At 39.9% G+C, this 15,511-nt stretch overlaps 1 protein-coding gene across 1 annotated transcript; it reads left to right on the forward strand.

Moving 5' to 3' along the window:
• Positions 1 to 12,396: 12,396 nt before the first annotated feature.
• On the forward strand, positions 12,397 to 15,422 carry LOC113148358 (cannabinoid receptor type 1B-like). Its single transcript, XM_026340040.1, has 2 exons — positions 12,397 to 12,616; positions 13,307 to 15,422. The coding sequence occupies exon 2, from the start codon at positions 13,383 to 13,385 to the stop codon at positions 14,808 to 14,810; it is 1,428 nt and encodes a 475-aa protein (XP_026195825.1). The 5' UTR covers positions 12,397 to 12,616; positions 13,307 to 13,382; the 3' UTR covers positions 14,811 to 15,422.
• The last annotated feature ends 89 nt before the right edge of the window (positions 15,423 to 15,511 follow it).

The raw sequence follows: 15,511 nt of genomic DNA on the forward strand, positions 1-15,511 counted from the left end.
CTTTATTTTTATATTAGAAGCATCTCATCTCAATTAAACACCACAAACATTAGTGAAAAATATAGATGTTGCTATTGCATAGCAGAAATACTTAAAAAAAAATTGTTTTTGTTTTCTGTAGCAAATAGCTTACATAGCCTGTCAACTATTTGCTTAGCCCTATGAAATGGGCTAAGCAATGGGCTAAGGGATCTTCTTCCTGTCCCTTAGGGTTTCCAAACACTGGTTGAGAACCAGCATCTTAGCTATTTTACTAAAGATTGTACATACTTGACATCAGTTAACCGTTGAGCTAAACATGCTGATGTGTTATAGAAATATTACGGTAAATGTAATCGATAATATATTTTTTGTTTCTTGGCTCTAATGGGCTTCCATATAAACCTCAACTCTACCAGTTTTCAAATCCTGACAATTTGTTGATGAGCCTGATTTTAAACATGAGGTTCCAGATGAATGAAGGGAACTGACAATGTGTCAGTCATGCTTGCTCTGTCCTGTCAGCATCACTATCGAACCAAACGCACCCATAGTGGAGTACCCCGGAAATCCAGCCTGCAGCGTTCAGTATCGCACAGCGAGCCACTTGTAGTAGGAAATTATTCCCCGAGGGCCTGTGAGATGTGTGTATGCATGTGCAACTTGACAGTCCTGTTCCTGTCATTAATGTCACATCAGTGCACACAGTATGCCTCTGCATTCTCTGAGCTGGAATACATTAACACCTCGGCTGATCAAGTCATCCTGCTTCTTCAGGGGGTGGACTGGGGGTGAGATTACTGTGTTCAGAATGTGTTCCCGTTTTTCTGATGCATGATGGCTGATGATTTGACTTAGCTTTGTTTTGGTCTTAAAAGCTTGTGAAGCATTTCTATTCTTCACTGTCAAAGCATGTGCATGTAAATTCTATTAAAATGTATATAAAAATCAAAATTTTTTATACAATTGTGTCTATTTTGATAGTCTTACTGATTGAACTTAAAATAGTGAATTACTGTTTCAGCTCCTGTCAAATTAATAAAAGCTTTTACATTTGTTGCTCCCTAACACCCTGGTAGGAAAAATCCCAGGGCACACAAATAGTGACACACTTCCTCGTCTGTGGATGCAGCGCAGAGCAAATCATTTGTTTGTGATGTTTGCGAAAAAGGTAGTTTGTATGGGTGGTGAAAGCTATTACTGTGGTGCAGATGAAGTGAGGAATGCAAAATAGACTGGAAAATAGATATCAGGGTGCTGTCTGCGCAGTGCCAAAACATCAAAGTAATGACTACAAAGCAGAAACGTCTCACAAAAATACAAAATCTAGATTGCCTTTTGAACAGAATACATTTCTGCATCCTTTGCTGTTTTTTTTTTTTCTGTCTTCAGAATGAGTTATTTTCTACTCTGTCCTCCCTAGAAATCCACGCAACTGCCCTGGTTGCTTCAGTGGCAGCCCTGCCCTTTCTTTGTTTGACAGCGCTGTAAAGGCTGCTGTCTCCGGCAATAACATCAGCCTTTGTGGGGAGTGTGTGTCGAACAGTACGAACAGTCCCTCGGATCACAGAGGAGCCGTAATCAGAAGGGTGGAAAGTGGAGCTGAAGAGTACATGTGAAAATGTTACCTCACTGAGTTGTTGTGCTGGATGGTTTCACGGTTTTAATTTGGTGCTATTTGAAAGGTGGGTAACACCTCTTTTCACATCAGACGGAGCTGCTTTTGAAAACCATTGTTAAACCTAGAGACACTTCACACTGTGCAAAGCAAACCACACTTTAGCCTGATTTTCATATGACCCACTTGTCTTGCATTTCCTTTGGAACACTAAGCTTAATTTGTAGTGTTCAAAATTCAGTGGGTGAGTTCCTGAGGGGCAGTATTATTTTCAGTTTTCTGTTCCAAAGGAGAAAAGGAACACCTCCTTCTTTTCTCTTGAGGGGATCCTCCAGCTCTGATAAATGCCACAGGCAGAAACTGAAGATTATGGTGATGCTGGGATGCTGAGGGGACAAACATCTAGAGGGAGGATAGAGAGATCAAGCAGGGATCAGTGTTTCTCTCTAATGGGGAAAATGCCTGAGACAACAAAAGGGGCAGAAGAGAAAATGTCGTGTCAGTGTGTGTCTGTACACAGATATATTGACAGTATATTGGAACTGTACATTACTAGACAGAATAGGATTCATCTTCTGGAGACCATGAATATCCATACCAATTCAACAGCATTCAATAATTGTCATCATAAATAAATAATAATAAAATCTTAATGAGGCTAAACCTTTTTTTTAATGATTGCACTGACGATACCTCAATTCGTACGCAATACATACAGTGACATCGAACCGATAATGTGTTTCCTCTCTGTGTAAGCCTGAGCACTGTCTCTCTCACTCTGTCTCTTTCAACCCGTCAGGGAGAAAGCTTGAGTGTTAATTGGAAGCTCTCCCACGGGAACTCGTAGGCGTCTTCCTTGTCCTCTGTGTTTATCGGCTAATGTGATTGCCATGGCTCTCTTAGATTCATAGTTACTCCAGAATAATGAACATGCTTAATATTCCTTTCAGACTCTTGTGACCTGTTGTGCATGAATAATGCTAAGCATTCAAAGAATTAAACCCCAGCTGACACAGCTGGATTTATTGTAGTACAACAGACAGCGTGGTCTGCTGTGTTTATGATGGATTTGTGATGTTTTGTTGCAGGGTTAAATGAACCCGGCTTTGAAACATGTTCTCACTTGTAGGCGCTTGACACTTGTGAGGTGCTAATGTTTTCCAGAAATTCTTCAGGAGAAGCTTTTATGTTAAATATGGGCATGTTTATAGAAATGATTAGAGAAATACGTTTGGTTTGGGAAATATCTTCTTTAAGCAAAATGCGTTGAGATACAGTGTAATTTGACATTTTGGTAAATATGTCTATATACTAGACATATTACAGCTGATTCTTATGGCTTATCACGTTCCTGTGCTTGGCTCAGTGATGTGAGTTGTATTTCAGTAAAGACAACAGTTAGACAACAAAATTTGATTCATTTTGCTCTACAGAGCTTTGATTTAAATTAACTTGTTATATCCTTCTATCACGCTGCCTACAAGGCCATAGGTCATATTTCTGAAGCTGAGAAGTGTAGTCTTAGTATGCATGAATCACACACACAGACCGAGCACTTGACGTGAGATAACGTGCGCTCTGGAAAGTGCTTTTGTCAAATTAGATTTTACAGAAGAAACCGTCACAAGTAGCTAATCCTTCCCATAAGAATTTAGTTTGCCATTTGTTTTGATCTGGTGTTTGATTGATATTAAACACATCCTGATTTCTCAGAGTGACACCACTGAGAACGTGACCTAATTATTATTCTACAGCACGTTGTTTATTCAAGTGAAATGAATGAGTAATGCAGAATCAGGCAAACCAATGTCGCTAATGCTCTGCACAGCACTGTTTTTAGGTCACTCTATAAGTAGGCCATAGGCACCTTAATGTGTTGAACTTAAACATATAGGGAATTCATCAGTAGTTTAATTGTTTCAAATTGTTAATAATGCTGTATCATGTGCAGCCTTTGCTGTTTAAAACTTTACTAGTAAGAGTCAAATTATCATTAAACTACAAGTTACCTTGAAAAATCAGACAATCATCATGCAGGATATGAAGACGGGGTTAGTCACCACAGGATGCTGCTCACAGTCTGATTAAAAAGGAAGGCAGCAGTGTCAGATATGGAGGCTATTATAGAAAATGTTTCCTGCTTTTGGGTAATCACTGATTGTTCCTCCCAAAATAGCTTACTAACAGTTGGGCTGGGCTCATTTATCTTCCACGTGCCATAAGTACAGTTGTTAGTAAACTTTACTCTGTTTTATATCATTTACAGTGTATGTAATATTATCCATTTATTTTTATATATACATGTGGTCGGCATATACAGGACCTATGTCTATGCATACTGTATGTATTAGATACCTAAATGTAAGTGCAAATGAAGTTTAAGAAACAATGGGGGTCACAACTTTGTGTTGCTGAGCTTAAAAAACTGTTTTTTCGAAAAGTGAAAAAAATCAAATCTATGAGGAGAAAAAATGTGAACATTTTTATTTTAGTATCTTTTTGTTTGTTTTGTTTACCCAGTTATTCTCCCTTTAGAAAGTTAAAATCACACCCCATCAACACAAACTTACCACTTCCTACATACTTATATGTACCCAGTGATGAATGTATATTTAAGTTTTGTGTAATTTGGCAGATACTTTCATTCAAAGTGACTTACAAGTGAGGTACAAAGCAGGCAGAAAATGTCAGAGAGAGGACGTGTTTGTTTTCGGAGTCATATAAGTCAGTGCAGAACTATGATCAGTGGTGGCACATGTCTTTTATTGAATCAAAAAGAAGATGTGCTGCTGCATTTGTTCATCATCTGGAGAGGTGATGGTAAACCTGTTAGTAGATAAAGAAAGATAAACTTGTCATTGTAAACTCAAACACTGTTACAGCTTGTGTTATAACTAATAAACCATGTCTGCACTACTCTGTGGAACGAACAACCTTGTGCGGCTTGTCTATTTTGTTTTTGTTCTAACAATTGCCTGCATTTTTAGCATTTCTAGAAGATTGCCTTGATGTTTTTTCTTGTTTGCTATGAGATCCAAGGTAAAATAACTTACAAAACAAAAGGGAAACAGACAGAACAAAGCATGAATGCTTTTATACTCTTTCATTCAACACAAGCATCCAACCTCCTGCCACTGTTTGCAGCTCCCCTGTGTTTATCTCTTTTCAGCAGCACTATGGATGTTTTTTTAGGAACGCAAGATAGGCTCATTCCTGTGCGGGTGTTGTTGGTTTTATCTGAGTTTATATTTTGCAACCATAAGAAAAAAGTCTCTAGAAATCCATGAACTGTCATTTTGCTACAAATAAGAGCATTGTTCATGTGAGCAGACGTAACTTCAGCCTTCATTTGAAATAACAGTGTTAATAACGACATTAAAACTGAATTAGATGGCTGTTTGCACAGTAATCACACCACAAAGATGGGATGAAAAACGTATTATCTCTAATGTGCTTACAGTATGCATTAAGACATTTCCTATTGATCATGATCAACACCTGTCAGCTTTATTAATAGACTTTTACACTGTCTGTCCCAAGATCCCACAGCTCATACATCAAAGTAATAATTTAGACACCTTCTCTGAAGGCACAGACCTCCTCACACTTACTCTGTCACACATTAACACAGACACACACACACACACATGCGTCGCACAGGAAGCTGCGAGATGCACAGAACACGTCACAGTGAGTGACTCTGAAATGGAAACGACCAGGAATAAAATGGATAATATGCTGATTTCATTGTGGGAACAGGTGTTGCTGCGTGACACATCATTAATCAATCAAAACTTAACAATGAACTCTCGACTCTGGTGGTCATGACCTTCGACCTCCTCCGCAAACATGTATTTGAGAGAGACTGATGAGGTTTCAACCGATGTGAACCCAAGAGTCAACTAATGCTGGCTCACTGATGCACTGGGTCTACAGACATTAGTCACACGAAGAAACTTATTTATCCTTGTTTAAACCTGCATTTATTCTCATTTTGGCCACTTGGCTTTAAGATAAAACAAAGCTTCACGACAGCATATAAGGCTGATATGTCAAATGTGTTGGCAGCGACACATGGAGTCTGCCTGTTGTGTGAGCTTGGGAACATTGTGTACAGCGGGATTATAGAGGTTTTAATGAAAACAGCCTCAACTGTTAGGAAAACAATGAGCTACAAGAAGCTCTGTAACGTGGAACTGTGCAGCCGTGTGACGATTCTTTGTGGAGTTGATGATCCCTTTCTCGTTTGATCTATTGTTTACTTTAAAATATAGACTGCAGCTGCATTAAAACTGAAAGAATAGGTTATGTTTGTGATCTGTTTTTAAAGATTTACATCTTCAACGAATGGACCGAGGAGATTTCTGGACAAAACACAAAGCAGTCAGAGAAAAATTATTACATTAGACTTAACAAAATTGTAGAATATGACCATTATAATATATAAATGTAAAATAGATAAGTGCCAAACAGTGATTGATTTATAACAATGTTTCAAAGCAGTTCCCACAGAGGTTATGGCATAAACTTTTATATGATCAGATTTTTAAAGACGTAAGTCAACGTGACCTTGGGTACTGACCACAAAGTCTCACACAATGGAAAGCATAATAATTAGATCTGTCGCGTTCACGTATCTCAAAAAATAGTGTGAAAAGAATTCAAATAAGGAGCCACTGACAGAAATGTAAAGCCACGTTGCATACAAATAATGCACAGGAAATAGAGGTGAACCTGTTTATGCAAATGCACATCAAACCTATAGCTATCAACATTACTGATGGCTCCCAGAGTGTTATAGATCACCACAGGTTCAAGTTTGGCAGAAGGCACAAAATAGTCTATCGATGACAGACCAACTGGTGCACACCATGGAGAAAAAGCAATCTGACTTGAAAGATAACAACACTCCTAATGTGGTGACAAGTTCACATCACACACAATCAGAACAGGAGACATTTATCCAGTGCTTTTAAATACCACTCATACAGTGGTGTACACCATTTGGGTATTTTGTCCCTACTCTCTGAACTTACCTAAAGGAGCGTGTGACGACTATGGTTACAATACTAAAAATGCAGCTAAGGTTGTGGAAGGTCATGATCTTGGACTGATATGAATACTTTGTTAAGGTTAGATGGCTTTAGTGGTCATGGTTACAGGAATAAACAAACAGTTAAGGTTGTGAAACAAAAGAAACAACTTCAGCTTGAAATTGGAGAACAGTGGTCGCCCACGTCAAAGTCATCCCAGTCTTCTTATACTGACTTCAGCACTCTTTAAACTATGCTGTCTGACTTCCTTGTGATTACTATGGCCGTTAGAGGTCACCTAACTCGAAATCATTACTTCAATCATATTAAGTTGCCTGAAAAATGATCTATAGGCTTGTTGTTTTAGGAGAGGTCAGTATTTCTTGTGCAGCTATGCTGCAGCAGAGTCTCCATGGTTATGTACCTGAAATGGCACGGGTTGACAAAGGTATGATGGTAACTGTAGTAGTCTCCTCAGCTTGTAAGTCAGAAATCAGAGTCATAATTGTTACTGTCTAGACACAAAAAAATTGTTTTCTACATGGTTTGCATGTGTGCAATGCGTAACAATTAAAGCAGTTGAGTGGAAAACAGGTATAAATAAAAGAAAAACTTTAAGCATCCCGAGAAATGCAAATTTTATTTAAATTGCTTATAAGCAATTAGAAAAAGTCTTAGCAGCAAAAGAAAGATCTTAGAACAAGAAGTGAAAAGGTGAGAAAGTAAAAGTTAAAATGATTTACATCATATACTGTTACTGGTTCTGTAATAGGGCTCTCAGCCTCAGTGACTAATGTCCACAGCTGATTTTTGGTTTCATCCACATACATGTAAGCCTGACGTCAATTGGGCCACAAGCTGTGGAGTGATAAAGTGATAGAAAGTGTGGGGTTATAAGAGCAAAGTGAGGGAATCATCTGCGTTCGCCAAGTTCAGCATGATGACTGCTGGCTGTCTGCCAGTAGGGTTGTTTATGCTCTGCAGCCATCGATCTATTTTCCAGCCCAGATGGCTGTGATTGCTTTAAGAGGGGGAGATGTGAGCGCTACCTGACAAGAATTAGAACATTATCTGTCTTTATGTGCTATTATTTTTGCTGTATTTTGTGGCCATTTTTTTTACACAGGCTTATTCCAGTTTTAAATCCACAAAATTCACAATTTCTACATCACCAACCAGGTAAGAAAAACAAATCACCAGGATTATTCTCTGTAGAACTGGTTCTGCGTACTAGATACCAGATCTGGTTTGGATATGTTTGACTCAGGCAAGACCCACAAACCAGTGGGAGTTGAAATGTCATCTGCTGCTGTTTTTCATCTTTGACCTCAGCCTGTTATTAAAAAGGTCTTGGCTTACATTACGTGTGATACCATCATCATGACCCCTCAGGCCTTTTTCAGTCTCCCGTGGTTTGCTGTATCGCCCAAAGGACTGTACGAGTATTCGATGAAAGAGTTTAAACGTAAGTGCTTGTACATCAGAATCTGAGTTTACTGAACACACTTTGATAAGTGGGGGGACTTTAATCAAAAGAGAAAGTCTCTAACAATAAAAAGAGAGAAGAGGAGACCAGCATTACATGAAGATCGTCTCTCTCTTTCCAGGATTTAACTGTGGTTTTGTTCTCTTAAAGACAAACCAACCATGTGGCCAACAGACAATCCGCCTCTAATGCTTCATGTGCGGTTGATGGAAGAAGAAAGACCAGCTCAACCTGCCCCTCATTGCTCACCACAAATGCATTTAGACTGATGCTGTGGACAGTGTTCAGTTTTTTGTCTTGTCTTCCTGTAATATGTACACACGTTTAAATTCCTCTCACCAAAGCGTGTTGGAAGAAATAAGAAAAAATACAGAATTTACAAATTTGCTGCTCTAGATAAACACAAGAAAACAAATCTTAAACTGTTGTTTGCTCTTTAATGTCAACTCATTTGCTGCGGAGTGTCTTCATCTCGCTAAAAGCTAATACACAATGTCTCGTTGATGAAAGAACTCCTCCAGGATGTGAGAGTAAAATTGTTTGGTGGATGCACTTTCCAGTAATGGAGGCATGAGCAGAATGAGAGTGTAAAGCACTGAGGTGGCTATGAAATGTTTTCAGTGGAAGCACAAACCGTGACATTTTTACAAGCAAGCAAAAACCAGTAGTAAAACTTTTATTTAATATATCAACACTCCTTGTCCCTCACTCATCATATCCATCATTGATATTGATGTTCACCAAACACACAAACACACATATTCAGGAAACCCAGTACTGTTAACGAAGATGTGAACAGCTAAAAATAAACTCAATTTCACAACTCCTCTTCTTTGCTGACAGAAAAGGGACCCGGTGTTTACAGGTAAAGTGACTGCTGGCGTCACAGCAGTCGGATCCATTTGGGTTTCTCGTCAGTCTGTGAAGCTCTGCAGCTGGGTGTGGGACAAATGAATTATTTTCTGGCTGTGAATTAGCCGGTGGCACTGAGAGATGATTCCAGATTATACTAAGCTCTGGCTGGAGTTTCGTGAACCTCTCATGGGTACATCCTCATGATGGTGACTTTTATAGGTCCCGCGTCACTCTTCTTAATAAAAAATAAATTAAAAATACTGTGAGGAGCAACATTGAGACAACTGAGCTGCGTAAGCTCTAAACCAAACTATGAGTAATTCATCTGTGCCTGTAGCATTCATTTGCATAGTGTTTGCGCAAGTGAGCATTCACTGAACCACCAGCTAAATGTCTATGATTAGCACTGTGTTCTGCTGAGATAAAAAAGGTCTTTATATGACTAAATGGTGCATGAAGGGGATTGTACCCGCTGACCATTACCATTTTAGTGTGTCTGTGTGCTCTGCTGTGAGAAACTCCTGCAATACTGAAATAGAAATTCATGCATAACGGCTGATCAAGTAAAACACAGACTGAAATTCACTGATTTATTTATTCTTTAATAAAACCTGACATTATCTGTCTTCTTATACTGGCACGTTTGGTGTTTTTATAGTTTCACAGTTTGCAGGGTTTTTTTTCTGTGCATGATGAAAATGAGTTACAGACGGCACCAAGTCACAACTTTTTCATATTACCTGCTGTGCTGTCTCTGCGATGAATATCTGTGCAGAAAATCTGAAGCAGGAGGGGAACATAACGGGGAAATCCAACGTTATTTCTCTGATGGTGCTTCCTGGGTGTGGAGCTGTTAGTTCAATTAAAAGTCTTTGGCAAATGGAGCAACAGACACCTTTCATTTGCCTAATGAAACCAGGTTGATACATATAATTACCTGATGAAGTCAACAGTGATTGTAGACGGCTGATGACTAATGATAGGTGATGATGCATACGATTCTTCTGCACATGGGATAAGGAGACACATGAAATATATTTAGTAAACATTATATTTGGATATTTCTATCCTTGCTAAACTGATTTGACGTAAACTCTGTTCTATGCGGCGTCACCTTCACCGCAATATTAAGTGTCCCCAGCTGGGGGGGAACAGAATATAGAAGTGGCAGATTAGGAAACGGTTAAGAGCTGTCACAGTTCAGCTACAGCCTCCTCCCCTGCTGTATTTATGCATCTTTTCCTCCTCACCCCCTCCCTCTCCCCTGCCCAACATCCTACCATTTTCCTGCCCCTCGACACAAACACATCAGAGACAGACAACCTCGTCTGATAACATGCTGTGAAACCACTATATTCCCAAACCCAAAATGCTTCTGGTAGCAAGAATAAAATAAAATTATGTGTTTAATCTGGTTCAAATGTCTTTTATATGTGTATTTTGGAGGACTGTGTGGTCTGTGAGTGAATTCATAATATAAGTAGTTACTCAAATAACAATTTAGTTCAAATAGAGTGGGATCAATATTAAATGAGTTGGCAGCAGTGTTTTCTTTTTAAGAAATCCTGCTCAAATCAATCACTTTAAATCACTTGCAGTATTCACCACCGAAGACAGATGGACGTGAACTGCACTGCATTAACAGCCTCCCATCGCTGCACGACACACATTGGTGGAAGCGTAGTTAGATAAAGTGAACTTGTACATGTTGCTGTGTCAGTTCTACAGAGGCCTTTTGTCATCACAGACAGCTCTGTCTTTAAAAAAAAAGAAAATCGCCTTCTGTCACTGTCGCTTTGGTGAGAATGACACTGAATTAATGATGATAATTATTACGATGGATGTGGACTGCAATACTCTGCCCACTGCTTTGAGAGTGGATGGATGCTGCTTTCAAGCCAAAAAGCACAGTAAAACTTTATCCTGATAAAAAGGAAAACACCAAAGGCCAGTGAAACAGACGCCTCTTTAAATGTCTGAATTAATTTCAGATGAACTCCGCAGTCACTGGTCATTAATGAGATGTTTCACTCACACTGCCTGTTAATCTGAGTAAACTATCTTCATGAAAAGGACATGTTGGATATACTGTTCTGCCACAAGTGATCAATTGCAGCTCGAATCAGCTTCCAGCGCAGCATAACAAGTGTTCAGTAATTAGTTGGATGACTCCTCAGCCTCTTCTGTTATGCCAAAACTGGAGGCACTGGCATCATGCGCAATGCCTTTCATTGTTTTCCCATGATGTTCCCCTCGTGCATTGCCAAATGTCCTGTATTTTCCACAAGAAGATACATGTAATTTGGGAGATGGCTCCGCTGGGAGTGCATAGTGGAAATAATTGCGCAGCTGCACAGGGCAGGAAAAGGACTCCTAATAGTGGGCGCATGTGACCCCGAACTGCAATAAATAAATAGATAAGTAGTGGAGGATACTAATAATAGAATAGATACATAGAATAGAATAGAATAGAATACAATACAATATAGAAATACTATCCTGGATGCAATGTTTAAATCAAGTACATTTATATTAAGTAAGTATTGGCAAGTACCAAAACCAAACACAATCATTATGCAGAATGGATCTTCAACATGGTATTGATATATATATATATTCTATATCACAGGTTCAATGTGTCGCTTGTCATATTTGGTTATTTATTGTTTTGATACAGGTATGTATTGAAAATAACAGACTTAGCAGCAATAAAGCACGTGTTTTTGTTCTACATTCAAACATTTAATGTACCATTTCCATCATGGGTCTTTCCAAACGGCGTCTACTCAGACTTTCCACTCACCCCAACCAGTCGAGGCAGATGGCCGCCCACCCTGAGCCTGGTTCCGGTTATTCCGTTAAAGGGAGTTTTTCCACTTCACTGTCCCCTGGTGCTTTCTCAACGGGGATTGTTGGATTTTATTTATGATTTATAGCTGTTTTGTTATGTTCTGTAAGGTCTCAAAACTTTCAATGCACAGTGCCTTGACATGACTTTTGACTATAAATTAAACCAAACCGAGCTGAACCTCAGGACCGGAATCAGCAGTGTGCCATCACACTCAACTGAGGACAACACCGTACACATTTTAGACAGAAAATAAAAAAAAACAAAAAACAAAAAAAAACAGATGGTTTGAGAAAGGAGGTGGAGGTGTCAGACACATCTGTCATTAGTTTTCCAGGCTGCATTTGAACCAAGTTCTCCTACTCCTACATTCTTTCTATTTTCCACATAAGGGCGGTGCTCATCTCTCGCATGCAGCAGCTGTCTTGCTCCTGAACCTCTACAGTAGGTGTGGATGATGCTCAGAGATGCGCTTCCTGCGCTCGAACACCTCAAACCATGTGACCGAGAGCACAAAGCGGAGCCTCACAACTGTTCACCGCCCACTTCCAGAAACACACACCGAGGAGCCCGACTGCACTGTGGGTGACTTCAGCACTGTCTGGGGAGTGGACACGGGATAATTCCCCTGGTAAATCAGCAAAACAACAACAACTAAACCACTGGACGGCAACACGCTGCTGCCCTTTAATCGGAGTTACTTCAACTGGTTTAGTCCCAGTTCAACCAGCTCAACTGTTTGTTTTGTTTTTTTCTGTCGTGCATCGGTCCGAGATGTTTATTCTGAGAAAACTAAGGTATGTTTTTAAATTTGTCTTTAATCATTTTAATAATAATAATAGGTTCATTTCTGATTATTCTCGTGTGTTCGTTTTATTTTATTTATTTTAATAATAACACTGATGCGACCATTATTAGTCCATTAATTTATTCCTGCCTATTGAGACAAAATGATATATATATTTTTTTTATTTCAAACTCAACTAGTAAATGGTCAGGTCGTGTTTATCTAGCAGCCAACATTGTTCTCCCTTCTTCTCAATAATAAAGTAAATGTCTTAGGTTAAGTCTAACAATTCATGATTAATATCGTCACTCATGTTATTACTGGCATTTTTGACTGATCAGTGCACTTTTTATCTTTTCCCCTTGATGCCTAATTAATCCAGTGATTATTGAAAAGCAACATAATGCTTAATGACCACCTTTAATTAATAAGGAAACCCTGGGTGTCCTACATACTTAATGCAGATTTCCCCCGAGGCTGCATAGGTTTGTCATCAACTGTTCAGTTTCCCACTATTGTCTGGGGTGCATCTGTTTAAGAGTCAGCTGGCAGATACACTGATTCGCCCCAATATCTACCAGGAACAATTTGATTTTCTGCTGTCTTAATCTTTAAGACGCATTGATGGAGGCTGAATTGAAATGTAACATAATGTCTTTATGAATTTTTAATGCATTCGATATGCTTTGTTTCTTAATAGATGCTGTTTTGTGTGGCTCTAATGCTGATTCACCACACACCTCCCCTTTGAGCATCTCTACAGCTACACATCAGCCATGAATTTGGCTTTGCACAGGATAGCAGGTGCCACAGTGAGCACTTTAACAACAGGTGTCCAGTATCTTAGCTCCAACGACGCCAGCTACGACGACTCCTCCATCGACTCAACTCTCATCAAGAGTGGATTCCACTTTGAGAAACCTCACTCTGCTTCAATCAGCAACTCTTTGTCTGGACTTATCCCTGGAAATAAGGAGGTCATTTACAGTGGCCTCTCTCCTATTTACCCCACCAACATATCAGCCTTTCTGCCTGGTAATGGCACTCCCATGGAGGGAGGAGCAGCACAGTGCGGGGAAAACTCTGTGGACAATCTAGAGTGCTTTATGATTCTGGGTCCCGGTCAGCAGCTTGCAATCGCCATCTTGGCACTCACCCTGGGTACGTTTACAGTGCTGGAGAACCTCATGGTGCTGTGTGTGATCCTTCACTCCCAGACGCTTCGATCTCGACCTTCGTACCACTTCATAGGCAGTCTGGCTGTGGCTGATCTTATAGGAAGCATCATTTTTGTCTACAGCTTCCTGGACTTTCACATTCTCCACAGAAAAGACAGCCCTAATATTTTCCTCTTCAAGCTGGCTGGGGTCATTGCCTCCTTCACAGCCTCTGTAGGAAGCTTGTTTCTCACTGCGATTGACCGCTACATCTCCATCCACAGGCCAATGGCGTACAAACGCATCATCACGAAGACTAAAGCAGTCATTGCCTTCAGTGTGATGTGGACAATCTCAATTGTCATCTCGCTGCTGCCACTGCTGGGCTGGAACTGCAAGCGTCTGAATTCTGTCTGCTCGGACATTTTCCCTTTAATTGACCAGAAGTACCTGATGTTCTGGATTGGGATGACAAGCATCTTGCTCCTGTTCATCATCTACGCCTACATGTTCATCCTGTGGAAATCCCACAACCACGCTGTCCGCATGTTGAGCCGCAGCTCCCAGAGGAGTGTGATTGTTTACACCGCAGAAGGGACCAAAGTGCAGACAGTGAGGCCTGAGCAAGCCCGGATGGACCTCCGCCTGGCTAAAACCCTGGTCCTGATCCTGGTGGCCCTCATCATCTGTTGGGGCCCACTTCTAGCCATCATGGTTTACGACCTCTTTGGAAAGGTGAATGACTTCATCAAAACTGTGTTTGCCTTTTGCAGCATGCTCTGCCTGCTCAACTCCACCGTAAACCCTGTGATCTACGCCATGAGGAGCAAGGACCTGCGCAGGGCCTTCCTCAACATCTGCCATGTGTATCAGGGAGTGATGCAGTCTCTGGACAACAGTGCAGAGACTGACTGGCACACCAGGAGTGTGAGAGGCACAGCAGGTGGGGCAGGGAAAGATAGTGCTAGCTGTCGAAAGACTCCATTAGAAGTAGCCCAGGTTACCATCTCTGGAGTGACAGAGACTTCTACTGCAGAGCCGGTTTAAAATATGAGCTGCTCTGTTACAACTGTGATGTGAAGATACTGTAGAATAGCCCGATCCTCATAGTACACTGATCTGTAACTGTGAAATGTGCCAAAACATGACTTAGATGCAACCGTTACAAACACGACATGCTTTCTCATCTTTAGTTCGGGTGCAGAAACATTTCCAGCTTTAATATGTATGACATTTGATTTTGTTCTTTTTCTCACATTAGCTTATAGCCTATCATAGCAGTATTGTGGCAGTAACGCAAGGCGTGCATGATGCAAAATGTCCGTTTTAAATGACAACACATTGCTTGTAAGTAAGATAAGCATCTAATTTGAGATCAGCTATTGATGATATAATTTATGAGACCATGATATTGTGAAGTTGTGGTGCTTGTTCGATTTTAAGGACTTTTTATTTATTTTACTGTATTTTGTAAAGTGTAATTGGAAGAAAGATTTTGAGATGTTAATGACATTTTTGATCAAATCAAAACATATGTGGTTATTTAGGAATGTTAAATAGCTGCTTACACATGTGGTTATAAAACTGAATTTTGTGAGAATTTGTACTGCCATATTCCTGTCAAGTGTCTAAAGTGCCATTGTGCTCCCTAAAAGTATGTATATATAAGGAAATAAGTTCAATAAAAATATGACTTTTGTCTATATTTTCTACAAATAAGACAACATACATAGCACCTTTGTTAAAAT

This window comes from Anabas testudineus, chromosome 22, assembly GCF_900324465.2.
Source record: "Anabas testudineus chromosome 22, fAnaTes1.2, whole genome shotgun sequence".
Taxonomy (NCBI): Eukaryota; Metazoa; Chordata; class Actinopteri; order Anabantiformes; family Anabantidae; genus Anabas; species Anabas testudineus.

Bases quoted from the DNA above. Each gene is read 5' to 3' on its own strand.
- LOC113148358 (XM_026340040.1), top strand. From the start codon at position 13,383: ATGAATTTGGCTTTGCACAGGATAGCAGGTGCCACAGTGAGCACTTTA.